Here is a 27,695-nt window from a genome sequence, read left to right as displayed (position 1 = left end):
TATTAGGAAAGTCTTCCATGGGCAAAAACGTATATCAACACATAGGCCCTTCTTTGAACTAGTCTCTGAGGAGGTCATTTGTTTGCAATTCAATGACCTCCAGCTACAGTTCATCTGGGCAACTGGCCACATTTGCTTGCAATTCATTGAACTCCAGCTGCAGTTCATCTGGGCAACTGGCCACATTTGCTTGCAATTCATTGACCTCCAGCTGCAGTTCATCTGGGCAACTGGCCACATTTGCTTGCAATTCATTGACCTCCAGCTGCAGTTCATCTGGGCAACTGGCCACATTTGCTTGCAATTCAATGACCTCCAGCTGCAGCTCATCTGGGCAACTGGCCACATTTGCTTGCAATTCATTGACCTCCAGCTGCAGTTCATCTGGGCAACTGGCCACATTTGCTTGCAATTCAATGACCTCCAGCTGCAGTTCATCTGGGCAACTGGCCACATTTGCTTGCAATTCAATGACCTCCAGCTGCAGTTAATCTGGGCAACTGGCCACATTTGCTTGCAATTCAATGACCTCCAGCTGCAGTTCATCTGGGCAACTGGCCACATTTGCTTGCAATTCAATGACCTCCAGCTGCAGTTCATCTGGCCAACTGGCCACATTTGCTTGCAATTCATTGACCTCCAGCTGCAGTTCATCTGGGCAACTGGTTACATTTGCTTCAAATGGGTTTTGAAACAGTTTCACTTCTTCTGACTTTGAATCCAAGTCAGAAAAACGCTACTGAAACTGCAGCTGGAGGTCTTTGATGAATGACGTGGGGAACTCAGTACAGTCAGGTGACAGTTTAATCCAGTCCAAGTTATAATCAGCGATTTAAAAAAAAATATTGAATATATCCTCTCCGGTTATAGTGACATACATGTTATGTAGGGAAGCCAGCTCTTGTGTTACGTTCTTGTCTTCATCCACACCTATAATGAACACAAGAAGTTGAGAGGTGGAATAGCTGTCCAGCGACTCATCCATTGCAATCGAAAAATGGCGAGACTTGCTTGTATTTTTCGCTATCGGAGTTACAATGTTTTCACCAATGCTCGCAACACGACGGGCAATGGTACTTGCACCCAAAGCTACATTTTCAAATTGTTTTGAATTTTCTGGGCAAAGTTCAACAGCCATCTCCAAAAAATATTTTTTTCAGCGGACAAAAAGATCTCCGCGGGCCGGATGAGAGAACTTCGCGGGCCGCATCCGACCCGCTGGCCGAAGTTTGAAGACCCCTGGTTTAATACGATGAGTAACTGCATGCTATTCACTAGCCTCGACATTCATGTTGAGTTTTTGTTAACGCCAACCTCATATCATTCTTAGCATTTAATTTATTTCTTTGTTTTGTTTTCAATTGGAGAAGTGTTGAAACTCTATTATCGCAAAGATATGTAGACACAAAAGGAACTAAAACTCGAAAGGCAATCAATGTCACGCTTGGGTATGAATGTTGCATACTACACCAAAATTGTGTGAGCAGTTTTTCATCTGACGTGGAATCATTCCGCACATTTAAGAATCTATCTTGTAATTCATTGGGAATGCTCGCAACATCAAGGGAAGCAGAGAATGGGTAACGTGTCAATACAGATTCTTCTTCTTTCAGCTCAGGGATAACGCTGATGCCATGAGATTCAAGATTCACAGAAATCTCCTCTTTCAAATTTGTATTTACCTCTCAAACATACTCATCAAACATGGCAATATTTCCAAGATTTATTTTTCTTCGCCAATTTTGCAGCTTTGATAGTCATGAAAAGAGATAATATTCGTTCATTTTCTCTGTTGATGTTCGAATACATCTGCTAGGTATGATTCTCTCTCCAACCACTCTTTGTCGTTCAAGTATATCAAAAGGTGTTGTTTCCCTTGCACCTCCAAGAACAACTTGATTTCATTTGTCAACTCAAAAACACGATTCACAACATTTCCTTTTGACAGCCAGCAGAACCTCATGATCTTTATTCACATAGTTGCACAGTTCTTTAAACAAACGGGTGTTCAGGGCTCCAGATTTAATATAATTTACGACTTTCATTAGCATTAGCAATGGAGTCGGAAGAGTCTTGCTGGCGAGGGCATACCGGTGAATCATGCAGTGGATTCCCATTGGCTAGTGAGCTAAATCTTTTACTGTTTTCTGAAAGCCCGATCTTGACCCAAACATAGATGGCGCACCATCCGTACAAACCCCACAGCCGTTTTCCCATTTTTAATCATTTAAAAATAAAAAAAAACTTATTTATTTTCTCCATGATATCTTCACATAATAGCAACTTTTCTTTGCTATCATCTGAATGTATATATTCCACAAAGACAAGCAAATGCGAACACTAATTCACGGCTGTTGATTCATCAACTCGAAAATTAAACAATGGTGAAAGCTTAATTTCATTTAAAATATATCCGTTAACATCTACGGACCTGGCTGCTATAAGCAGATGAATAGAATTATTAGACAGAAATAATTTGTGCATCATTACAGCACAAATATCCCCCAAAATTTATTACACCATCTTCAACATTGAGGGTTTGATGATATTTTCTACTAATGTGTGAGAGGTTTTTTGCTTGGCAATTTCTAATGCGACTTCATGTGATGCTTGCACAAATGATGTGTGAAAACTTCCTGTTCGATCAAGTATCTGACGTTTGCAACTAGCTTCATGCAGACGAAATAACTTCATATCTTTTTGATGGGTTCCGAATGACTCGTCTCAAAATTACGTTTTAGTTTTGAAGGTTTCATAGACTCGTTGATGAAAAAACTTTGCACAGTACGCATTGTTTCTTTCCTGTTCCATTTCCGGTGATGTTAATAAGGCCGAATTTCAGATATTCTTCTAAATATTTATGTTTTTTTTTCATTACTAAGGTTTAGTCTAAAAGTTGGCGACCCCCAGAAAGCCCTTCGCGACCCCCATTGGGAACCCGTGATCTATATATATATATATATATATATATATATATATATATATATATATATATATATATATATATATATATATATATATCATCTCTCTCTCTATATATATATATATATCATCTATATATATATATATATATCATCTATATATATATATATCATCTATATTATATATATATATATATATATAGGCCATATATATATATATATATATATATATATATATATATATATATATATATATATATATATATATATCATGGGTGGGTAGTTGGGTAGTTTGTGAAGATCATATAGAGAATGCACATTTTCCGTGTTGCTAGCTTAGTTAAAGAGTTACAAAACTCGATGCATTCCTATTGTTACGCAAACTCAATTAAAGTTTTAGTTTCATAAAAGACAGCATTTCCAAACGGCATCTTACCAGAAATACAAGTCTAAATATGGTCCGATATTAAAACTAAAACCTAATTAAGCACTCATATAGGCCTACATCACATTTTGCCTCAAGAATTTACTCTAATACTACATGCTAAATGGTGGATTAGGGTAAGAGCTGAGAGGGCTGTTCTAGGGGCCCGTGATTTTTATGGGCCACCAAATCTGATTTTAAAAAAATGAATAGTAAATTTAATTTTCCTAAAGACTTGTGTTTCTAATAGCCGAATGATTGCTATTTACCCACTAAATGCCACCAACATATGAGTTGTTCCCCGTCAAATAACTTCACAACACTGTCTTCTCTTTCTGCTCGAAACTGCTTGTTTAAAGCAACGCTCCCTAAAAATAAAATTATATTTCTGCCAAACAAATGGGGCAACCAGTTTAAAATAACCAATCTTAAATATGAAGAAAGTGTAGAAAAACATGCTTTACCCCGAACACTTTGTTTATGACTGATCCGTTTTAACAATAAACTGACCAGATAATGATAACCCTAACAAAATAAAAAAGTGTATAGTCCTACTGTTATTGTCATTTAAACGGTTGGAAAACATCAACGTTTTTAAAAGATATTATGAAATATGTCGGATGGTAATGTACACAAATAATCGACTTATATAAGAACAGCGTGAAAGGCCGTGGAGGTGAAGCAGATTTATAACTTTGAACTTACATTTTGCATTTGCGCAGAGCGTTTATAGCGGTGCAATACAGAATCCATAAAGGTTTTTTATAAACTGAAGTAAAATATTACTTTCTGCAAGCGGACTTCGCTCACATGTTGATAAAAATCTACTCATTTGTTAAAATACTTATCTAAGAGATTACTTCAACTTAACCGAAACAGCACTTTAGGTATCGAGGTTACAGACGGCCACCACAATTTTAAGAGTGAAAATGTGTAAAAGTCGAGTTTTGTAAAAATCTTGATTTCGAATGTTTGAGTGATTGCGATACTCCATCTATACTCCAACGTAAAAAGGAATTATTTTAAATACAGCTGTTTTACCTATCGCAGTTTATCTAAACTATGTCGTACATTATATAATTGTATTCAATCATTTTTACAAAAATTAAAAATCAGTTATTATACTTTTTTTTTTCTAATACAATTTTAATTTTTTCGAAAACAGTCTATCCTGATCGAGGGAAACAATTTGAATAATTTTTTCATAACCTAGAATAATTAATTTGATGTAGCCTAACACATTTAAGGTATTAAAGTTATTTGTACTGTTAATTAAAACGTGAAGTCGAAAAATGAAATTTGCTTTGTTGCTTGGGGTATTATGATGTCGGATGACTAATTCGGTGTGGATCGTGTGTAAAACAACGTGAGCTCTAGTTCGGGCTATGAAAGGTAGTAGGATTTGCGTGTGGGATTTTGTGTTGTGTGTTGGCTGGTGTGTGGGATTTTGTGTTGGGTGTTGGCTGGTGTGTGGGATTTTGTGTGGGGTGTTGGCTGGTGCGTGGGATTGTGTGTGGGGTGTTGGCTGGTGTGTGGGATTTTGTGTGGGGTGTTGGCTGGTGTGTGGGATTTTGTGTTGTGTGTTGGCTGGTGTGTGGGATTTTGTGTGGGGTGTTGGCTGGTGTGTGGGATTTTGTGTGGGGTGTTGGCTGGTGTGTGGGATTTTGTGTGGGGTGTTGGCTGGTGTGTGGGATTTTGTGTGGGGTGTTGGCTGGTGTGTGGGATTTTGTGTGGGGTGTTGGCTGGTGTGTGGGATTTTGTGTGGGGTGTTGGCTGGTGTGTGGGATTTTGTGTTGTGTGTTGGCTGGTGTGTGGGATTTTGTGTGGGGTGTTGTCTGGTGTGTGGGATTTTGTGTGGGGTGTTGGCTGGTGTGTGGGATTTTGTGTTGTGTGTTGTCTGGTGTGTGGGATTTTGTGTGGGGTGTTGGCTGGTGTGTGGGATTTTGTGTTGTGTGTTGGCTGGTGTGTGGGATTTTGTGTTGTGTGTTGGCTGGTGTGTGGGATTTTGTGTTGGGTGTTGGCTGGTGTGTGGGATTTTGTGTTGTGTGTTGGCTGGTGTGTGGGATTTTGTGTGGGGTGTTGGCTGGTGTGTGGGATTTTGTGTGGGGTGTTGGCTGGTGTGTGGGATTTTGTGTTGTGTGTTGGCTGGTGTGTGGGATTTTGTGTTGTGTGTTGGCTGGTGTGTGGGATTGTGTGTGGGGTGTTGGCTGGTGTGTGGGATTTTGTGTGGGGTGTTGGCTGGTGTGTGGGATTTTGTGTGGGGTGTTGGCTGGTGTGTGGGATTTTGTGTGGGGTGTTGGCTGGTGTGTGTGATTTTGTGTGGGGTGTTGGCTGGTGTGTGGGATTTTGTGTGGGGTGTTGGCTGGTGTGTGGGATTTTGTGTTGTGTGTTGGCTGGTGTGTGGGATTTTGTGTGGGGTGTTGGCTGGTGTGTGGGATTTTGTGTTGTGTGTTGGCTGGTGTGTGGGATTTTGTGTTGGGTGTTGGCTGGTGTGTGGGATTTTGTGTGGGGTGTTGGCTGGTGTGTGGGATTTTGTGTGGGGTGTTGGCTGGTGTGTGGGATTTTGTGTTGTGTGTTGGCTGGTGTGTGGGATTTTGTGTGGGGTGTTGGCTGGTGTGTGGGATTTTGTGTTGTGTGTTGGCTGGTGTGTGGGATTTTGTGTGGGGTGTTGGCTGGTGTGTGGGATTGATTTTGTGTTGTGTGTTGGCTGGTGTGTGGGATTTTGTGTTGGGTGTTGGCTGGTGTGTGGGATTTTGTGTGGGGTGTTGGCTGGTGTGTGGGATTGTGTGTGGGGTGTTGGCTGGTGTGTGGGATTTTGTGTGGGGTGTTGGCTGGTGTGTGGGATTTTGTGTTGTGTGTTGGCTGGTGTGTGGGATTTTGTGTGGGGTGTTGGCTGGTTTGTGGGATTTTGTGTTGGGTGTTGGCTGGTGTGTGGGATTTTGTGTGGGGTGTTGGCTGGTGTGTGGGATTGTGTGTGGGGTGTTGGCTGGTGTGTGGGATTTTGTGTTGGGTGTTGGCTGGTGTGTGGGATTTTGTGTGGGGTGTTGGCTGGTGTGTGGGATTTTGTGTTGTGTGTTGGCTGGTGTGTGGGATTTTGTGTTGGGTGTTGGCGGGTGTGTGGGATTTTGTGTGGGGTGTTGGCTGGTGTGAGGGATTTTGTGTTGTGTGTTGGCTGGTGTGTGGGATTTTATGTTGGGTGTTGGCTGGTGGGTGGGATTTTGTGTGGGGTGTTGGCTGGTGTGTGGGATTTTGTGTGGGGTGTTGGCTGGTGTGTGGGATTTTGTGTGGGGTGTTGGCTGGTGTGTGGGATTTTGTGTTGTGTGTTGGCTGGTGTGTGGGATTGTGTGTGGGGTGTTGGCTGGTGTGTGGGATTTTGTGTGGGGTGTTGGCTGGTGTGTGGGATTTTGTGTGGGGTGTTGGCTGGTGTGTGGGATTTTGTGTGGGGTGTTGGCTGGTGTGTGGGATTTTGTGTGGGGTGTTGGCTGGTGTGTGGGATTTTGTGTTGTGTGTTGGCTGGTGTGTGGGATTTTGTGTGGGGTGTTGGCTGGTGTGTGGGATTTTGTGTTGGGTGTTGGCTGGTGTGTGGGATTTTGTGTGGGGTGTTGGCTGGTGTGTGGGATTTTGTGTGGGGTGTTGGCTGGTGTGTGGGATTTTGTGTTGTGTGTTGGCTGGTGTGTGGTATTTTGTGTGGGGTGTTGGCTGGTGTGTGGGATTTTGTGTTGGGTGTTGGCTGGTGTGTGGGATTTTGTGTGGGGTGTTGGCTGGTGCGTGGGATTGTGTGTGGGGTGTTGGCTGGTGTGTGGGATTTTGTGTGGGGTGTTGGCTGGTGTGTGGGATTTTGTGTTGTGTGTTGGCTGGTGTGTGGGATTTTGTGTGCGGTGTTGGCTGGTGTGTGGGATTTTGTGTGGGGTGTTGGCTGGTGTGTGGGATTTTGTGTGGGGTGTTGGCTGGTGTGTGGGATTTTGTGTGGGGTGTTGGCTGGTGTGTGGGATTTCGTGTGGGGTGTTGGCTGGTGTGTGGGATTTTGTGTTGTGTGTTGGCTGGTGTGTGGGATTTTGTGTGGGGTGTTGTCTGGTGTGTGGGATTTTGTGTGGGGTGTTGGCTGGTGTGTGGGATTTTGTGTTGTGTGTTGTCTGGTGTGTGGGATTTTGTGTGGGGTGTTGGCTGGTGTGTGGGATTTTGTGTTGTGTGTTGGCTGGTGTGTGGGATTTTGTGTTGTGTGTTGGCTGGTGTGTGGGATTTTGTGTTGGGTGTTGGCTGGTGTGTGGGATTTTGTGTTGTGTGTTGGCTGGTGTGTGGGATTTTGTGTGGGGTGTTGGCTGGTGTGTGGGATTTTGTGTGGGGTGTTGGCTGGTGTGTGGGATTTTGTGTTGTGTGTTGGCTGGTGTGTGGGATTTTGTGTTGTGTGTTGGCTGGTGTGTGGGATTGTGTGTGGGGTGTTGGCTGGTGTGTGGGATTTGTGTGGGGTGTTGGCTGGTGTGTGGGATTTTGTGTGGGGTGTTGGCTGGTGTGTGGGATTTTGTGTGGGGTGTTGGCTGGTGTGTGTGATTTTGTGTGGGGTGTTGGCTGGTGTGTGGGATTTTGTGTTGTGTGTTGGCTGGTGTGTGGGATTTTGTGTGGGGTGTTGGCTGGTGTGTGGGATTTTGTGTGGGGTGTTGGCTGGTGTGTGGGATTTTGTGTGGGGTGTTGGCTGGTGTGTGGGATTTTGTGTTGTGTGTTGGCTGGTGTGTGGGATTTTGTGTGGGGTGTTGGCTGGTGTGTGGGATTTTGTGTTGTGTGTTGGCTGGTGTGTGGGATTTTGTGTTGGGTGTTGGCTGGTGTGTGGGATTTTGTGTGGGGTGTTGGCTGGTGTGTGGGATTTTGTGTGGGGTGTTGGCTGGTGTGTGGGATTTTGTGTTGTGTGTTGGCTGGTGTGTGGGATTTTGTGTGGGGTGTTGGCTGGTGTGTGGGATTTTGTGTTGTGTGTTGGCTTGTGTGTGGGATTTTGTGTGGGGTGTTGGCTGGTGTGTGGGATTTTGTGTTGTGTGTTGGCTGGTGTGTGGGATTTTGGTTGGGGTGTTGGCTGGTGTGTGGGATTTTGTGTTGGGTGTTGGCTGGTGTGTGGGATTTTGTGTGGGGTGTTGGCTGGTGTGTGGGATTGGTTGTGGGGTGTTGGCTGGTGTGTGGGATTTTGTGTGGGGTGTTGGCTGGTGTGTGGGATTTTGTGTGGGGTGTTGGCTGGTGTGTGGGATTTTGTGTGGGGTGTTGGCTGGTGTGTGGGATTTTGTGTTGGGTGTTGGCTGGTGTGTGGGATTTTGTGTTGGGTGTTGGCTGGTGTGTGGGATTGTGTGTGGGGTGTTGGCTGGTGTGTGGGATTTTGTGTTGGGTGTTGTCTGGTGTGTGGGATTTTGTGTGGGGTGTTGGCTGGTGTGTGGGATTTTGTGTTGTGTGTTGGCTGGTGTGTGGGATTTTGTGTTGGGTGTTGGCTGGTGTGTGGGATTTTGTGTGGGGTGTTGGCTGGTGTGAGGGATTTTGTGTTGTGTGTTGGCTGGTGTGTGGGATTTTGTGTTGGGTGTTGGCTGGTGTGTGGGATTTTGTGTGGGGTGTTGGCTGGTGTGTGGGATTTTGTGTGGGGTGTTGGCTGGTGTGTGGGATTTTGTGTGGGGTGTTGGCTGGTGTGTGGGATTTTGTGTTGTGTGTTGGCTGGTGTGTGGGATTGTGTGTGGGGTGTTGGCTGGTGTGTGGGATTTTGTGTGGGGTGTTGGCTGGTGTGTGGGATTTTGTGTGGGGTGTTGGCTGGTGTGTGGGATTTTGTGTGGGGTGTTGGCTGGTGCGTGGGATTGTGTGTGGGGTGTTGGCTGGTGTGTGGGATTTTGTGTGGGGTGTTGGCTGGTGTGTGGGATTTTGTGTTGTGTGTTGGCTGGTGTGTGGGATTTTGTGTGGGGTGTTGGCTGGTGTGTGGGATTTTGTGTGGGGTGTTGGCTGGTGTGTGGGATTTTGTGTGGGGTGTTGGCTGGTGTGTGGGATTTTGTGTGGGGTGTTGGCTGGTGTGTGGGATTTTGTGTGGGGTGTTGGCTGGTGTGTGGGATTTTGTGTTGTGTGTTGGCTGGTGTGTGGGATTTTGTGTGGGGTGTTGTCTGGTGTGTGGGATTTTGTGTGGGGTGTTGGCTGGTGTGTGGGATTTTGTGTTGTGTGTTGTCTGGTGTGTGGGATTTTGTGTGGGGTGTTGGCTGGTGTGTGAGATTTTGTGTTGTGTGTTGGCTGGTGTGTGGGATTTTGTGTTGTGTGTTGGCTGGTGTGTGGGATTTTGTGTTGGGTGTTGGCTGGTGTGTGGGATTTTGTGTTGTGTGTTGGCTGGTGTGTGGGATTTTGTGTGGGGTGTTTGCTGGTGTGTGGGATTTTGTGTTGTGTGTTGGCTGGTGTGTGGGATTTTGTGTGGGGTGTTGGCTGGTGTGTGGGATTTTGTGTGGGGTGTTGGCTGGTGTGTGGGATTTTGTGTGGGGTGTTGGCTGGTGTGTGGGATTTTGTGTTGTGTGTTGGCTGGTGTGTGGGATTTTGTGTGGGGTGTTGGCTGGTGTGTGGGATTTTGTGTTGTGTGTTGGCTGGTGTGTGGGATTTTGTGTTGGGTGTTGGCTGGTGTGTGGGATTTTGTGTGGGGTGTTGGCTGGTGTGTGGGATTTTGTGTGGGGTGTTGGCTGGTGTGTGGGATTTTGTGTTGTGTGTTGGCTGGTGTGTGGGATTTTGTGTGGGGTGTTGGCTGGTGTGTGGGATTTTGTGTTGTGTGTTGGCTTGTGTGTGGGATTTTGTGTGGGGTGTTGGCTGGTGTGTGGGATTTTGTGTTGTGTGTTGGCTGGTGTGTGGGATTTTGTGTGGGGTGTTGGCTGGTGTGTGGGATTTTGTGTGGGGTGTTGGCTGGTGTGTGGGATTTTGTGTGGGGTGTTGGCTGGTGTGTGGGATTTTGTGTGGGGTGTTGGCTGGTGTGTGGGATTTCGTGTGGGGTGTTGGCTGGTGTGTGGGATTTTGTGTTGTGTGTTGGCTGGTGTGTGGGATTTTGTGTGGGGTGTTGTCTGGTGTGTGGGATTTTGTGTGGGGTGTTGGCTGGTGTGTGGGATTTTGTGTTGTGTGTTGTCTGGTGTGTGGGATTTTGTGTGGGGTGTTGGCTGGTGTGTGGGATTTTGTGTTGTGTGTTGGCTGGTGTGTGGGATTTTGTGTTGTGTGTTGGCTGGTGTGTGGGATTTTGTGTTGGGTGTTGGCTGGTGTGTGGGATTTTGTGTTGTGTGTTGGCTGGTGTGTGGGATTTTGTGTGGGGTGTTGGCTGGTGTGTGGGATTTTGTGTGGGGTGTTGGCTGGTGTGTGGGATTTTGTGTTGTGTGTTGGCTGGTGTGTGGGATTTTGTGTTGTGTGTTGGCTGGTGTGTGGGATTGTGTGTGGGGTGTTGGCTGGTGTGTGGGATTTGTGTGGGGTGTTGGCTGGTGTGTGGGATTTTGTGTGGGGTGTTGGCTGGTGTGTGGGATTTTGTGTGGGGTGTTGGCTGGTGTGTGTGATTTTGTGTGGGGTGTTGGCTGGTGTGTGGGATTTTGTGTGGGGTGTTGGCTGGTGTGTGGGATTTTGTGTGGGGTGTTGGCTGGTGTGTGGGATTTTGTGTGGGGTGTTGGCTGGTGTGTGGGATTTCGTGTGGGGTGTTGGCTGGTGTGTGGGATTTTGTGTTGTGTGTTGGCTGGTGTGTGGGATTTTGTGTGGGGTGTTGTCTGGTGTGTGGGATTTTGTGTGGGGTGTTGGCTGGTGTGTGGGATTTTGTGTTGTGTGTTGTCTGGTGTGTGGGATTTTGTGTGGGGTGTTGGCTGGTGTGTGGGATTTTGTGTTGTGTGTTGGCTGGTGTGTGGGATTTTGTGTTGTGTGTTGGCTGGTGTGTGGGATTTTGTGTTGGGTGTTGGCTGGTGTGTGGGATTTTGTGTTGTGTGTTGGCCGGTGTGTGGGATTTTGTGTGGGGTGTTGGCTGGTGTGTGGGATTTTGTGTGGGGTGTTGGCTGGTGTGTGGGATTTTGTGTTGTGTGTTGGCTGGTGTGTGGGATTTTGTGTTGTGTGTTGGCTGGTGTGTGGGATTGTGTGTGGGGTGTTGGCTGGTGTGTGGGATTTGTGTGGGGTGTTGGCTGGTGTGTGGGATTTTGTGTGGGGTGTTGGCTGGTGTGTGGGATTTTGTGTGGGGTGTTGGCTGGTGTGTGTGATTTTGTGTGGGGTGTTGGCTGGTGTGTGGGATTTTGTGTTGTGTGTTGGCTGGTGTGTGGGATTTTGTGTGGGGTGTTGGCTGGTGTGTGGGATTTTGTGTGGGGTGTTGGCTGGTGTGTGGGATTTTGTGTGGGGTGTTGGCTGGTGTGTGGGATTTTGTGTTGTGTGTTGGCTGGTGTGTGGGATTTTGTGTGGGGTGTTGGCTGGTGTGTGGGATTTTGTGTTGTGTGTTGGCTGGTGTGTGGGATTTTGTGTTGGGTGTTGGCTGGTGTGTGGGATTTTGTGTGGGGTGTTGGCTGGTGTGTGGGATTTTGTGTGGGGTGTTGGCTGGTGTGTGGGATTTTGTGTTGTGTGTTGGCTGGTGTGTGGGATTTTGTGTGGGGTGTTGGCTGGTGTGTGGGATTTTGTGTTGTGTGTTGGCTTGTGTGTGGGATTTTGTGTGGGGTGTTGGCTGGTGTGTTGGATTTTGTGTTGTGTGTTGGCTGGTGTGTGGGATTTTGGTTGGGGTGTTGGCTGGTGTGTGGGATTTTGTGTTGGGTGTTGGCTGGTGTGTGGGATTTTGTGTGGGGTGTTGGCTGGTGTGTGGGATTGGTTGTGGGGTGTTGGCTGGTGTGTGGGATTTTGTGTGGGGTGTTGGCTGGTGTGTGGGATTTTGTGTTGTGTGTTGGCTGGTGTGTGGGATTTTGTGTGGGGTGTTGGCTGGTGTGTGGGATTTTGTGTTGGGTGTTGGCTGGTGTGTGGGATTTTGTGTGGGGTGTTGGCTGGTGTGTGGGATTGTGTGTGGGGTGTTGGCTGGTGTGTGGGATTTTGTGTTGGGTGTTGTCTGGTGTGTGGGATTTTGTGTGGGGTGTTGGCTGGTGTGTGGGATTTTGTGTTGTGTGTTGGCTGGTGTGTGGGATTTTGTGTTGGGTGTTGGCTGGTGTGTGGGATTTTGTGTGGGGTGTTGGCTGGTGTGAGGGATTTTGTGTTGTGTGTTGGCTGGTGTGTGGGATTTTGTGTTGGGTGTTGGCTGGTGTGTGGGATTTTGTGTGGGGTGTTGGCTGGTGTGTGGGATTTTGTGTGGGGTGTTGGCTGGTGTGTGGGATTTTGTGTGGGGTGTTGGCTGGTGTGTGGGATTTTGTGTTGTGTGTTGGCTGGTGTGTGGGATTGTGTGTGGGGTGTTGGCTGGTGTGTGGGATTTTGTGTGGGGTGTTGGCTGGTGTGTGGGATTTTGTGTGGGGTGTTGGCTGGTGTGTGGGATTTTGTGTGGGGTGTTGGCTGGTGCGTGGGATTGTGTGTGGGGTGTTGGCTGGTGTGTGGGATTTTGTGTGGGGTGTTGGCTGGTGTGTGGGATTATGTGTTGTGTGTTGGCTGGTGTGTGGGATTTTGTGTGGGGTGTTGGCTGGTGTGTGGGATTTTGTGTGGGGTGTTGGCTGGTGTGTGGGATTTTGTGTGGGGTGTTGGCTGGTGTGTGGGATTTTGTGTGGGGTGTTGGCTGGTGTGTGGGATTTTGTGTGGGGTGTTGGCTGGTGTGTGGGATTTTGTGTTGTGTGTTGGCTGGTGTGTGGGATTTTGTGTGGGGTGTTGTCTGGTGTGTGGGATTTTGTGTGGGGTGTTGGCTGGTGTGTGGGATTTTGTGTTGTGTGTTGTCTGGTGTGTGGGATTTTGTGTGGGGTGTTGGCTGGTGTGTGGGATTTTGTGTTGTGTGTTGGCTGGTGTGTGGGATTTTGTGTTGTGTGTTGGCTGGTGTGTGGGATTTTGTGTTGGGTGTTGGCTGGTGTGTGGGATTTTGTGTTGTGTGTTGGCTGGTGTGTGGGATTTTGTGTGGGGTGTTGGCTGGTGTGTGGGATTTTGTGTTGTGTGTTGGCTGGTGTGTGGGATTTTGTGTGGGGTGTTGGCTGGTGTGTGGGATTTTGTGTGGGGTGTTGGCTGGTGTGTGGGATTTTGTGTGGGGTGTTGGCTGGTGTGTGGGATTTTGTGTTGTGTGTTGGCTGGTGTGTGGGATTTTGTGTGGGGTGTTGGCTGGTGTGTGGGATTTTGTGTTGTGTGTTGGCTGGTGTGTGGGATTTTGTGTTGGGTGTTGGCTGGTGTGTGGGATTTTGTGTGGGGTGTTGGCTGGTGTGTGGGATTTTGTGTGGGGTGTTGGCTGGTGTGTGGGATTTTGTGTTGTGTGTTGGCTGGTGTGTGGGATTTTGTGTGGGGTGTTGGCTGGTGTGTGGGATTTTGTGTTGTGTGTTGGCTTGTGTGTGGGATTTTGTGTGGGGTGTTGGCTGGTGTGTTGGATTTTGTGTTGTGTGTTGGCTGGTGTGTGGGATTTTGGTTGGGGTGTTGGCTGGTGTGTGGGATTTTGTGTTGGGTGTTGGCTGGTGTGTGGGATTTTGTGTGGGGTGTTGGCTGGTGTGTGGGATTGGTTGTGGGGTGTTGGCTGGTGTGTGGGATTTTGTGTGGGGTGTTGGCTGGTGTGTGGGATTTTGTGTTGTGTGTTGGCTGGTGTGTGGGATTTTGTGTGGGGTGTTGGCTGGTGTGTGGGATTTTGTGTTGGGTGTTGACTGGTGTGTGGGATTTTGTGTGGGGTGTTGGCTGGTGTGTGGGATTGTGTGTGGGGTGTTGGCTGGTGTGTGGGATTTTGTGTTGGGTGTTGTCTGGTGTGTGGGATTTTGTGTTGGGTGTTGACTGGTGTGTGGGATTTTGTGTTGTGTGTTGGCTGGTGTGTGGGATTTTGTGTTGGGTGTTGGCTGGTGTGTGGGATTTTGTGTGGGGTGTTGGCTGGTGTGAGGGATTTTGTGTTGTGTGTTGGCTGGTGTGTGGGATTTTGTGTTGGGTGTTGGCTGGTGTGTGGGATTTTGTGTGGGGTGTTGGCTGGTGTGTGGGATTTTGTGTGGGGTGTTGGCTGGTGTGTGGGATTTTGTGTGGGGTGTTGGCTGGTGCGTGGGATTGTGTGTGGGGTGTTGGCTGGTGTGTGGGATTTTGTGTGGGGTGTTGGCTGGTGTGTGGGATTTTGTGTGGGGTGTTGGCTGGTGTGTGGGATTTTGTGTTGTGTGTTGGCTGGTGTGTGGGATTTTGTGTTGTGTGTTGGCTGGTGTGTGGGATTTTGTGTGGGGTGTTGTCTGGTGTGTGGGATTTTGTGTGGGGTGTTGGCTGGTGTGTGGGATTTTGTGTTGTGTGTTGTCTGGTGTGTGGGATTTTGTGTGGGGTGTTGGCTGGTGTGTGGGATTTTGTGTTGTGTGTTGGCTGGTGTGTGGGATTTTGTGTTGTGTGTTGGCTGGTGTGTGGGATTTTGTGTTGGGTGTTGGCTGGTGTGTGGGATTTTGTGTTGTGTGTTGGCTGGTGTGTGGGATTTTGTGTGGGGTGTTGGCTGGTGTGTGGGATTTTGTGTGGGGTGTTGGCTGGTGTGTGGGATTTTGTGTTGTGTGTTGGCTGGTGTGTGGGATTTTGTGTTGTGTGTTGGCTGGTGTGTGGGATTGTGTGTGGGGTGTTGGCTGGTGTGTGGGATTTTGTGTGGGGTGTTGGCTGGTGTGTGGGATTTTGTGTGGGGTGTTGGCTGGTGTGTGGGATTTTGTGTGGGGTGTTGGCTGGTGTGTGTGATTTTGTGTGGGGTGTTGGCTGGTGTGTGGGATTTTGTGTGGGGTGTTGGCTGGTGTGTGGGATTTTGTGTTGTGTGTTGGCTGGTGTGTGGGATTTTGTGTGGGGTGTTGGCTGGTGTGTGGGATTTTGTGTTGTGTGTTGGCTGGTGTGTGGGATTTTGTGTTGGGTGTTGGCTGGTGTGTGGGATTTTGTGTGGGGTGTTGGCTGGTGTGTGGGATTTTGTGTGGGCTGTTGGCTGGTGTGTGGGATTTTGTGTTGTGTGTTGGCTGGTGTGTGGGATTTTGTGTGGGGTGTTGGCTGGTGTGTGGGATTGATTTTGTGTTGTGTGTTGGCTGGTGTGTGGGATTTTGTGTTGGGTGTTGGCTGGTGTGTGGGATTTTGTGTGGGGTGTTGGCTGGTGTGTGGGATTGTGTGTGGGGTGTTGGCTGGTGTGTGGGATTTTGTGTGGGGTGTTGGCTGGTGTGTGGGATTTTGTGTTGTGTGTTGGCTGGTGTGTGGGATTTTGTGTGGGGTGTTGGCTGGTGTGTGGGATTTTGTGTTGGGTGTTGGCTGGTGTGTGGGATTTTGTGTGGGGTGTTGGCTGGTGTGTGGGATTGTGTGTGGGGTGTTGGCTGGTGTGTGGGATTTTGTGTTGGGTGTTGGCTGGTGTGTGGGATTTTGTGTGGGGTGTTGGCTGGTGTGTGGGATTTTGTGTTGTGTGTTGGCTGGTGTGTGGGATTTTGTGTTGGGTGTTGGCGGGTGTGTGGGATTTTGTGTGGGGTGTTGGCTGGTGTGAGGGATTTTGTGTTGTGTGTTGGCTGGTGTGTGGGATTTTATGTTGGGTGTTGGCTGGTGTGTGGGATTTTGTGTGGGGTGTTGGCTGGTGTGTGGGATTTTGTGTGGGGTGTTGGCTGGTGTGTGGGATTTTGTGTGGGGTGTTGGCTGGTGTGTGGGATTTTGTGTTGTGTGTTGGCTGGTGTGTGGGATTGTGTGTGGGGTGTTGGCTGGTGTGTGGGATTTTGTGTGGGGTGTTGGCTGGTGTGTGGGATTTTGTGTGGGGTGTTGGCTGGTGTGTGGGATTTTGTGTGGGGTGTTGGCTGGTGTGTGGGATTTTGTGTGGGGTGTTGGCTGGTGTGTGGGATTTTGTGTTGTGTGTTGGCTGGTGTGTGGGATTTTGTGTGGGGTGTTGGCTGGTGTGTGGGATTTTGTGTTGGGTGTTGGCTGGTGTGTGGGATTTTGTGTGGGGTGTTGGCTGGTGTGTGAGATTTTGTGTGGGGTGTTGGCTGGTGTGTGGGATTTTGTGTTGTGTGTTGGCTGGTGTGTGGGATTTTGTGTGGGGTGTTTGCTGGTGTGTGGGATTTTGTGTTGGGTGTTGGCTGGTGTGTGGGATTTTGTGTGGGGTGTTGGCTGGTGCGTGGGATTGTGTGTGGGGTGTTGGCTGGTGTGTGGGATTTTGTGTGGGGTGTTGGCTGGTGTGTGGGATTTTGTGTTGTGTGTTGGCTGGTGTGTGGGATTTTGTGTGGGGTGTTGGCTGGTGTGTGGGATTTTGTGTGGGGTGTTGGCTGGTGTGTGGGATTTTGTGTGGGGTGTTGGCTGGTGTGTGGGATTTTGTGTGGGATGTTGGCTGGTGTGTGGGATTTCGTGTGGGGTGTTGGCTGGTGTGTGGGATTTTGTGTTGTGTGTTGGCTGGTGTGTGGGATTTTGTGTGGGGTGTTGTCTGGTGTGTGGGATTTTGTGTGGGGTGTTGGCTGGTGTGTGGGATTTTGAGTTGTGTGTTGTCTGGTGTGTGGGATTTTGTGTGGGGTGTTGGCTGGTGTGTGGGATTTTGTGTTGTGTGTTGGCTGGTGTGTGGGATTTTGTGTTGTGTGTTGGCTGGTGTGTGGGATTTTGTGTTGGGTGTTGGCTGGTGTGTGGGATTTTGTGTTGTGTGTTGGCTGGTGTGTGGGATTTTGTGTGGGGTGTTGGCTGGTGTGTGGGATTTTGTGTGGGGTGTTGGCTGGTGTGTGGGATTTTGTGTTGTGTGTTGGCTGGTGTGTGGGATTTTGTGTTGTGTGTTGGCTGGTGTGTGGGATTGTGTGTGGGGTGTTGGCTGGTGTGTGGGATTTGTGTGGGGTGTTGGCTGGTGTGTGGGATTTTGTGTGGGGTGTTGGCTGGTGTGTGGGATTTTGTGTGGGGTGTTGGCTGGTGTGTGTGATTTTGTGTGGGGTGTTGGCTGGTGTGTGGGATTTTGTGTTGTGTGTTGGCTGGTGTGTGGGATTTTGTGTGGGGTGTTGGCTGGTGTGTGGGATTTTGTGTGGGGTGTTGGCTGGTGTGTGGGATTTTGTGTGGGGTGTTGGCTGGTGTGTGGGATTTTGTGTTGTGTGTTGGCTGGTGTGTGGGATTTTGTGTGGGGTGTTGGCTGGTGTGTGGGATTTTGTGTTGTGTGTTGGCTGGTGTGTGGGATTTTGTGTTGGGTGTTGGCTGGTGTGTGGGATTTTGTGTGGGGTGTTGGCTGGTGTGTGGGATTTTGTGTGGGGTGTTGGCTGGTGTGTGGGATTTTGTGTTGTGTGTTGGCTGGTGTGTGGGATTTTGTGTGGGGTGTTGGCTGGTGTGTGGGATTTTGTGTTGTGTGTTGGCTTGTGTGTGGGATTTTGTGTGGGGTGTTGGCTGGTGTGTGGGATTTTGTGTTGTGTGTTGGCTGTTGTGTGGGATTTTGGTTGGGGTGTTGGCTGGTGTGTGGGATTTTGTGTTGGGTGTTGGCTGGTGTGTGGGATTTTGTGTGGGGTGTTGGCTGGTGTGTGGGATTGGTTGTGGGGTGTTGGCTGGTGTGTGGGATTTTGTGTGGGGTGTTGGCTGGTGTGTGGGATTTTGTGTTGGGTGTTGGCTGGTGTGTGGGATTTTGTGTGGGGTGTTGGCTGGTGTGTGGGATTGTGTGTGGGGTGTTGGCTGGTGTGTGGGATTTTGTGTTGGGTGTTGTCTGGTGTGTGGGATTTTGTGTGGGGTGTTGGCTGGTGTGTGGGATTTTGTGTTGTGTGTTGGCTGGTGTGTGGGATTTTGTGTTGGGTGTTGGCTGGTGTGTGGGATTTTGTGTGGGGTGTTGGCTGGTGTGAGGGATTTTGTGTTGTGTGTTGGCTGGTGTGTGGGATTTTGTGTTGGGTGTTGGCTGGTGTGTGGGATTTTGTGTGGGGTGTTGGCTGGTGTGTGGGATTTTGTGTGGGGTGTTGGCTGGTGTGTGGGATTTTGTGTGGGGTGTTGGCTGGTGTGTGGGATTTTGTGTGGGGTGTTGGCTGGTGTGTGGGATTTTGTGTGGGGTGTTGGCTGGTGTGTGGGATTTTGTGTTGTGTGTTGGCTGGTGTGTGGGATTTTGTGTGGGGTGTTGGCTGGTGTGTGGGATTTTGTGTTGTGTGTTGGCTGGTGTGTGGGATTTTGTGTGGGGTGTTGGCTGGTGTGTGGGATTTTGTGTTGTGTGTTGGCTGGTGTGTGGGATTTTGTGTTGGGTGTTGGCTGGTGTGTGGGATTTTGTGTGGGGTGTTGGCTGGTGTGTGGGATTTTGTGTGGGGTGTTGGCTGGTGTGTGGGATTTTGTGTTGTGTGTTGGCTGGTGTGTGGGATTTTGTGTGGGGTGTTGGCTGGTGTGTGGGATTTTGTGTTGTGTGTTGGCTTGTGTGTGGGATTTTGTGTGGGGTGTTGGCTGGTGTGTTGGATTTTGTGTTGTGTGTTGGCTGGTGTGTGGGATTTTGGTTGGGGTGTTGGCTGGTGTGTGGGATTTTGTGTTGGGTGTTGGCTGGTGTGTGGGATTTTGTGTGGGGTGTTGGCTGGTGTGTGGGATTGGTTGTGGGGTGTTGGCTGGTGTGTGGGATTTTGTGTGGGGTGTTGGCTGGTGTGTGGGATTTTGTGTTGTGTGTTGGCTGGTGTGTGGGATTTTGTGTGGGGTGTTGGCTGGTGTGTGGGATTTTGTGTTGGGTGTTGGCTGGTGTGTGGGATTTTGTGTGGGGTGTTGGCTGGTGTGTGGGATTGTGTGTGGGGTGTTGGCTGGTGTGTGGGATTTTGTGTTGGGTGTTGTCTGGTGTGTGGGATTTTGTGTGGGGTGTTGGCTGGTGTGTGGGATTTTGTGTTGTGTGTTGGCTGGTGTGTGGGATTTTGTGTTGGGTGTTGGCTGGTGTGTGGGATTTTGTGTGGGGTGTTGGCTGGTGTGAGGGATTTTGTGTTGTGTGTTGGCTGGTGTGTGGGATTTTGTGTTGGGTGTTGGCTGGTGTGTGGGATTTTGTGTGGGGTGTTGGCTGGTGTGTGGGATTTTGTGTGGGGTGTTGGCTGGTGTGTGGGATTTTGTGTGGGGTGTTGGCTGGTGTGTGGGATTTTGTGTTGTGTGTTGGCTGGTGTGTGGGATTGTGTGTGGGGTGTTGGCTGGTGTGTGGGATTTTGTGTGGGGTGTTGGCTGGTGTGTGGGATTTTGTGTGGGGTGTTGGCTGGTGTGTGGGATTTTGTGTGGGGTGTTGGCTGGTGCGTGGGATTGTGTGTGGGGTGTTGGCTGGTGTGTGGGATTTTGTGTGGGGTGTTGGCTGGTGTGTGGGATTTTGTGTGGGGTGTTGGCTGGTGTGTGGGATTTTGTGTTGTGTGTTGGCTGGTGTGTGGGATTTTGTGTTGTGTGTTGGCTGGTGTGTGGGATTTTGTGTGGGGTGTTGTCTGGTGTGTGGGATTTTGTGTGGGGTGTTGGCTGGTGTGTGGGATTTTGTGTTGTGTGTTGTCTGGTGTGTGGGATTTTGTGTGGGGTGTTGGCTGGTGTGTGGGATTTTGTGTTGTGTGTTGGCTGGTGTGTGGGATTTTGTGTTGTGTGTTGGCTGGTGTGTGGGATTTTGTGTTGGGTGTTGGCTGGTGTGTGGGATTTTGTGTTGTGTGTTGGCTGGTGTGTGGGATTTTGTGTGGGGTGTTGGCTGGTGTGTGGGATTTTGTGTGGGGTGTTGGCTGGTGTGTGGGATTTTGTGTTGTGTGTTGGCTGGTGTGTGGGATTTTGTGTTGTGTGTTGGCTGGTGTGTGGGATTGTGTGTGGGGTGTTGGCTGGTGTGTGGGATTTTGTGTGGGGTGTTGGCTGGTGTGTGGGATTTTGTGTGGGGTGTTGGCTGGTGTGTGGGATTTTGTGTGGGGTGTTGGCTGGTGTGTGTGATTTTGTGTGGGGTGTTGGCTGGTGTGTGGGATTTTGTGTGGGGTGTTGGCTGGTGTGTGGGATTTTGTGTTGTGTGTTGGCTGGTGTGTGGGATTTTGTGTGGGGTGTTGGCTGGTGTGTGGGATTTTGTGTTGTGTGTTGGCTGGTGTGTGGGATTTTGTGTTGGGTGTTGGCTGGTGTGTGGGATTTTGTGTGGGGTGTTGGCTGGTGTGTGGGATTTTGTGTGGGCTGTTGGCTGGTGTGTGGGATTTTGTGTTGTGTGTTGGCTGGTGTGTGGGATTTTGTGTGGGGTGTTGGCTGGTGTGTGGGATTGATTTTGTGTTGTGTGTTGGCTGGTGTGTGGGATTTTGTGTTGGGTGTTGGCTGGTGTGTGGGATTTTGTGTGGGGTGTTGGCTGGTGTGTGGGATTGTGTGTGGGGTGTTGGCTGGTGTGTGGGATTTTGTGTGGGGTGTTGGCTGGTGTGTGGGATTTTGTGTTGTGTGTTGGCTGGTGTGTGGGATTTTGTGTGGGGTGTTGGCTGGTGTGTGGGATTTTGTGTTGGGTGTTGGCTGGTGTGTGGGATTTTGTGTGGGGTGTTGGCTGGTGTGTGGGATTGTGTGTGGGGTGTTGGCTGGTGTGTGGGATTTTGTGTTGGGTGTTGGCTGGTGTGTGGGATTTTGTGTGGGGTGTTGGCTGGTGTGTGGGATTTTGTGTTGTGTGTTGGCTGGTGTGTGGGATTTTGTGTTGGGTGTTGGCGGGTGTGTGGGATTTTGTGTGGGGTGTTGGCTGGTGTGAGGGATTTTGTGTTGTGTGTTGGCTGGTGTGTGGGATTTTATGTTGGGTGTTGGCTGGTGTGTGGGATTTTGTGTGGGGTGTTGGCTGGTGTGTGGGATTTTGTGTGGGGTGTTGGCTGGTGTGTGGGATTTTGTGTGGGGTGTTGGCTGGTGTGTGGGATTTTGTGTTGTGTGTTGGCTGGTGTGTGGGATTGTGTGTGGGGTGTTGGCTGGTGTGTGGGATTTTGTGTGGGGTGTTGGCTGGTGTGTGGGATTTTGTGTGGGGTGTTGGCTGGTGTGTGGGATTTTGTGTGGGGTGTTGGCTGGTGTGTGGGATTTTGTGTGGGGTGTTGGCTGGTGTGTGGGATTTTGTGTTGTGTGTTGGCTGGTGTGTGGGATTTTGTGTGGGGTGTTGGCTGGTGTGTGGGATTTTGTGTTGGGTGTTGGCTGGTGTGTGGGATTTTGTGTGGGGTGTTGGCTGGTGTGTGGGATTTTGTGTGGGGTGTTGGCTGGTGTGTGGGATTTTGTGTTGTGTGTTGGCTGGTGTGTGGGATTTTGTGTGGGGTGTTTGCTGGTGTGTGGGATTTTGTGTTGGGTGTTGGCTGGTGTGTGGGATTTTGTGTGGGGTGTTGGCTGGTGCGTGGGATTGTGTGTGGGGTGTTGGCTGGTGTGTGGGATTTTGTGTGGGGTGTTGGCTGGTGTGTGGGATTTTGTGTTGTGTGTTGGCTGGTGTGTGGGATTTTGTGTGGGGTGTTGGCTGGTGTGTGGGATTTTGTGTGGGGTGTTGGCTGGTGTGTGGGATTTTGTGTGGGGTGTTGGCTGGTGTGTGGGATTTTGTGTGGGATGTTGGCTGGTGTGTGGGATTTCGTGTGGGGTGTTGGCTGGTGTGTGGGATTTTGTGTTGTGTGTTGGCTGGTGTGTGGGATTTTGTGTGGGGTGTTGTCTGGTGTGTGGGATTTTGTGTGGGGTGTTGGCTGGTGTGTGGGATTTTGAGTTGTGTGTTGTCTGGTGTGTGGGATTTTGTGTGGGGTGTTGGCTGGTGTGTGGGATTTTGTGTTGTGTGTTGGCTGGTGTGTGGGATTTTGTGTTGTGTGTTGGCTGGTGTGTGGGATTTTGTGTTGGGTGTTGGCTGGTGTGTGGGATTTTGTGTTGTGTGTTGGCTGGTGTGTGGGATTTTGTGTGGGGTGTTGGCTGGTGTGTGGGATTTTGTGTGGGGTGTTGGCTGGTGTGTGGGATTTTGTGTTGTGTGTTGGCTGGTGTGTGGGATTTTGTGTTGTGTGTTGGCTGGTGTGTGGGATTGTGTGTGGGGTGTTGGCTGGTGTGTGGGATTTGTGTGGGGTGTTGGCTGGTGTGTGGGATTTTGTGTGGGGTGTTGGCTGGTGTGTGGGATTTTGTGTGGGGTGTTGGCTGGTGTGTGTGATTTTGTGTGGGGTGTTGGCTGGTGTGTGGGATTTTGTGTTGTGTGTTGGCTGGTGTGTGGGATTTTGTGTGGGGTGTTGGCTGGTGTGTGGGATTTTGTGTGGGGTGTTGGCTGGTGTGTGGGATTTTGTGTGGGGTGTTGGCTGGTGTGTGGGATTTTGTGTTGTGTGTTGGCTGGTGTGTGGGATTTTGTGTGGGGTGTTGGCTGGTGTGTGGGATTTTGTGTTGTGTGTTGGCTGGTGTGTGGGATTTTGTGTTGGGTGTTGGCTGGTGTGTGGGATTTTGTGTGGGGTGTTGGCTGGTGTGTGGGATTTTGTGTGGGGTGTTGGCTGGTGTGTGGGATTTTGTGTTGTGTGTTGGCTGGTGTGTGGGATTTTGTGTGGGGTGTTGGCTGGTGTGTGGGATTTTGTGTTGTGTGTTGGCTTGTGTGTGGGATTTTGTGTGGGGTGTTGGCTGGTGTGTGGGATTTTGTGTTGTGTGTTGGCTGTTGTGTGGGATTTTGGTTGGGGTGTTGGCTGGTGTGTGGGATTTTGTGTTGGGTGTTGGCTGGTGTGTGGGATTTTGTGTGGGGTGTTGGCTGGTGTGTGGGATTGGTTGTGGGGTGTTGGCTGGTGTGTGGGATTTTGTGTGGGGTGTTGGCTGGTGTGTGGGATTTTGTGTTGGGTGTTGGCTGGTGTGTGGGATTTTGTGTGGGGTGTTGGCTGGTGTGTGGGATTGTGTGTGGGGTGTTGGCTGGTGTGTGGGATTTTGTGTTGGGTGTTGTCTGGTGTGTGGGATTTTGTGTGGGGTGTTGGCTGGTGTGTGGGATTTTGTGTTGTGTGTTGGCTGGTGTGTGGGATTTTGTGTTGGGTGTTGGCTGGTGTGTGGGATTTTGTGTGGGGTGTTGGCTGGTGTGAGGGATTTTGTGTTGTGTGTTGGCTGGTGTGTGGGATTTTGTGTTGGGTGTTGGCTGGTGTGTGGGATTTTGTGTGGGGTGTTGGCTGGTGTGTGGGATTTTGTGTGGGGTGTTGGCTGGTGTGTGGGATTTTGTGTGGGGTGTTGGCTGGTGTGTGGGATTTTGTGTTGTGTGTTGGCTGGTGTGTGGGATTGTGTGTGGGGTGTTGGCTGGTGTGTGGGATTTTGTGTGGGGTGTTGGCTGGTGTGTGGGATTTTGTGTGGGGTGTTGGCTGGTGTGTGGGATTTTGTGTGGGGTGTTGGCTGGTGTGTGGGATTTTGTGTGGGGTGTTGGCTGGTGTGTGGGATTTTGTGTTGTGTGTTGGCTGGTGTGTGGGATTTTGTGTGGGGTGTTGACTGGTGTGTGGGATTTTGTGTGGGGTGTTGGCTGGTGTGTGGGATTTTGTGTGGGGTGTTGGCTGGTGTGTGGGATTTTGTGTGGGGTGTTGGCTGGTGTGTGGGATTTTGTGTTGTGTGTTGGCTGGTGTGTGGGATTTTGTGTGGGGTGTTGGCTGGTGTGTGGGATTTTGTGTGGGGTGTTGGCTGGTGTGTGGGATTTTGTGTTGTGTGTTGGCTGGTGTGTGGGATTTTGTGTTGTGTGTTGGCTGGTGTGTGGGATTGTGTGTGGGGTGTTGGCTGGTGTGTGGGATTTTGTGTGGGGTGTTGGCTGGTGTGTGGGATTTTGTGTGGGGTGTTGGCTGGTGTGTGGGATTTTGTGTGGGGTGTTGGCTGGTGTGTGGGATTTTGTGTGGGGTGTTGGCTGGTGTGTGGGATTTTGTGTTGTGTGTTGGCTGGTGTGTGGGATTTTGTGTGGGGTGTTGGCTGGTGTGTGGGATTTTGTGTGGGGTATTGGCTGGTGTGTGGGATTTTGTGTGGGGTGTTGGCTGGTGTGTGGGATTTTGTGTGGGGTGTTGGCTGGTGTGTGGGATTTTGTGTGGGGTGTTGGCTGGTGTGTGGGATTTTGTGTGGGGTGTTGGCTGGTGTGTGGGATTTTGTGTTGTGTGTTGGCTGGTGTGTGCGATTTTGTGTGGGGTGTTGGCTGGTGTGTGGGATGTTGTGTTGGGTGTTGGCTGGTGTGTGGGATTTTGTGTGGGGTGTTGGCTGGTGTGTGGGATTTTGTGTGGGGTGTTGGCTGGTGTGTGGGATTTTGTGTGGGGTGTAGGCTGGTGTGTGGGATTTTGTGTGGGGTGTTGGCTGGTGTGTGGGATTTTGTGTGGGGTGTTGGCTGGTGTGTGGGATTTTGTGTTGTGTGTTGGCCGGTGTGTGGGATTTTGTGTGGGGTGTTGGCTGGTGTGTGGGATTTTGTGTGGGGTGTTGGCTGGTGTGTGGGATTTTGTGTTGTGTGTTGGCTGGTGTGTGGGATTTTGTGTTGTGTGTTGGCTGGTGTGTGGGATTGTGTGTGGGGTGTTGGCTGGTGTGTGGGATTTTGTGTTGTGTGTTGGCTGGTGTGTGGGATTTTGTGTGGGGTGTTGGCTGGTGTGTGGGATTTTGTGTGGGGTGTTGGCTGGTGTGTGGGATTTTGTGTGGGGTGTTGGTTGGTGTGTGGGATGTTGTGTAGGGTGTTGGCTGGTGTATGGGATTTTGTGTGGGGTGTTGGCTGGTGTGTGGGATTTTGTGTTGGGTGTTGGCTGGTGTGTGGGATTTTGTGTGGGGTGTTGGCTGGTGTGTGGGATTTTGTGTGGGGTGTTGGCTGGTGTGGGATTTTGTGTTGTGTGTTGGCTGGTGTGTGGGATTTTGTGTGGGGTGTTGGTTGGTGTGTGGGATGTTGTGTAGGGTGTTGGCTGGTGTGTGGGATTTTGTGTGGGGTGTTGGCTGGTGTGTGGGATTTTGTGTGGGGTGTTGGCTGGTGTGTGGGATTTTGTGTGGGGTGTTGGCTGGTGTGTGGGATTTTGTGTTGTGTGTTGGCTGGTGTGTGGGATTTTGTGTGGGGTGTTGGCTGGTGTGTGGGATTTTGTGTGGGGTGTTGGCTGGTGTGTGGGATTTTGTTTTGGGTGTTGGCTGGTGTGTGGGAGTTTGTGTGGGGTGTTGGCTGGTGTGTGGGATTTTTTTTTGGGGTATTGGCTGGTGAGTGGGATTTTGTGTTGTGTGTTGGCTGGTGTGTGGGATTTTGTGTGGGGTGTTGGCTGGTGTGTGGGATTTTGTGTGGGGTGTTGGCTGGTGTGTGGGATTTTGTGTTGTGTGTTGGCTGGTGTGTGGGATTTTGTGTTGTGTGTTGGCTGGTGTGTGGGATTGTGTGTGGGGTGTTGGCTGGTGTGTGGGATTTTGTGTGGGGTGTTGGCTGGTGTGTGGGATTTTGTGTTGGGTGTTGGCTGGTGTGTGGGATTTTGTGTTGTGTGTTGGCTGGTGTGTGGGATTTTGTGTGGGGTGTTGGCTGGTGTGTGGGATTTTGTGTGGGGTGTTGGCTGGTGCGTGGGATTTTGTTTGGGGTGTTGGCTGGTGTGTGGGATTTTGTGTGGGGTGTTGGCTGGTGTGTGGGATTTTGTGTGGGGTGTTGGCTGGTGTGTGGGATTTTGTGTGGGGTGTTGGCTGGTGTGTGGGATTTTGTGTTGTGTGTTGGATGGTGTGTGGGATTTTGTGTGGGGTGTTGGCTGGTGTGTGGGATTTTGTGTGGGTTGTTGGCTGGTGTGTGGGATTTTGTGTGGGGTGTTGGCTGGTGTGTGGGATTTTGTGTTGTGTGTTGGATGGTGTGTGGGATTTTGTGTGGGGTGTTGGCTGGTGTGTGGGATTTTGTGTGGGGTGTTGTTCGGGTGTTGTGTATGTGGGGGAGGGGTTGATTTGTATATGATTTGTGTGGTGTGTTGTGTGTGTGTTGAGTGTGTTGTGTATGTGTGTGTTGTGTACATTGTGTGTTATGTGTGAGTTGTGTGTGTTTTATATGTTATGTGTGAGTTGTGTGTGAGTTACGTGTGTTGTATGTATGTTTTTGTGTCGTGTCTGTTATGTATGTTGTGCGTGTTGTTTATGTTTTTTGTCTTGTGTCTGTTGTGGTTATCGAGCTGGTTGCGGCTACTTACTCTCCCCACACAACAAAGCAACCATTTGACTGGTACATGTCTCCTCCCTGCTCTCAGTCAATGTACAGACAGATTTGATAAACATCTCACACGGGCTGGGTTTTCCCTGGACTTCCAAAGATGTGACAAATTAATGTCAGCCGATTTCATGGTTTTGGTTCAGTTATTTATTCTCTAGCAATATTACATTTGTGAAAAAAAAGTGTTTGAATCGGGCATCACTTTATTGTTTTAATTTATTGAACTAAATCGCTCAAAATGTTATCTTGCTACCAGTTAACACAATGAGCATTATTTAACAGAACTAGAGATGTTTAAACAGAACTGAACATAATCAAACTTACATAGGAAAGAGCCGGTGCTAAACATGTACGCTATGACAGTCACTTGACTAAAAGTTATCGGCTGCTTCATTCCACAAGTGTCTCATCGACCAGACAGGTCCGTCATTATCATCATTCTTTTCTTCTACTACTGTTGGATGTGATGCCAAGTGTAGGCAGGGACATACATCCTCTTTATTGTGTCTGTGTGTCTTTGTTATGACTGTCGGTGTGTCTATGTTTTGTCTGTCGGTTAGTCTTTGTTGTGACTCTCTGTGCGTCTTTGTTGTGTCTCTCTGTGCGTCTTTGTTGTGTCTCTCTGTGCGTCTTTGTTGTGTCTCTCTGTGCGTCTTTGTTGTGTCTCTCTGTGCGTCTTTGTTGTGACTCTCTGTGCGTCTTTGTTGTGTCTCTCTGTGCGTCTTTGTTGTGTCTCTCTGTGTGTCTTTGTTGTATCTGTGTGTCTTTGTTGTGTCTGTGTGTCATTGTTGTGTCTCTCTGTGTGTCTTTGTTGTGTCTGTCTGTGTCATTGTTGTGTCTGTCTGTGTGTCTTTGTTGTGTCTGTCTGTGTGTCTTTGTTGTGTCTGTCCGTGGGTCTTTGTTGTGTCTGTCTGTGTGTCTTTGTTGTGACTCTCTGTGCGTCTTTGTTGTGTCTCTCTGTGCGTCTTTGTTGTGTCTCTCTGTGTGTCTTTGTTGTATCTGTGTGTCTTTGTTGTGTCTGTGTGTCATTGTTGTGTCTCTCTGTGTGTCTTTGTTGTGTCTGTCTGTGTGTCTTTGTTGTGTCTGTCTGTGTGTCCTTGTTGTGTCTTTCTGTGTGTCTTTGTTGTGTCAGTCCGTGGGTCTTTGTTGTGTCTGTCTGTGTGTCTTTGTTGTGTCTGTGTGTCCTTGTTGTGTCTGTCTGTGTGTCTTTGTTGTGTCTGTCCCTGTGTCTTTGTTGTGTCTGTGTGTCATTGTTGTGTCTGTCTGTGTGTCTTTGTTGTGTCTGTCTGTGTGTCTTTGTTGTGTCTGTCCGTGGGTCTTTGTT

The 27,695-nt window shown here is 49.3% G+C and overlaps 1 protein-coding gene across 1 annotated transcript in view; it reads right to left on the bottom strand.

Moving 5' to 3' along the window:
* LOC131947815 (uncharacterized) overlaps positions 1-26,872 on the bottom strand; it is a 31,730-nt gene extending 4,858 nt beyond the window's left edge. The window contains exons 1-3 of the mRNA XM_059309152.1: positions 26,696-26,872; positions 26,352-26,462; positions 3,615-3,713 (exon numbers count right to left, since the gene is read on the bottom strand). Of these exons, the coding sequence (XP_059165135.1) occupies positions 3,615-3,713; positions 26,352-26,462; positions 26,696-26,765 (280 nt within the window). The 5' untranslated portion in view covers positions 26,766-26,872. The remainder of the gene's footprint in view (positions 1-3,614; positions 3,714-26,351; positions 26,463-26,695) is intronic.
* Between the last annotated feature and the right edge of the window lie 823 nt (positions 26,873-27,695).

This window comes from Physella acuta, unplaced genomic scaffold (assembly GCF_028476545.2).
Source record: "Physella acuta isolate Inbredline_101_S28 unplaced genomic scaffold, ASM2847654v3 ptg000608l, whole genome shotgun sequence".
Classification (NCBI taxonomy): Eukaryota; Metazoa; Mollusca; class Gastropoda; family Physidae; genus Physella; species Physella acuta.
The sequence above is the reverse complement of the archived record's forward strand: the minus strand, read 5'-3'. Positions and strand labels throughout refer to the sequence as shown.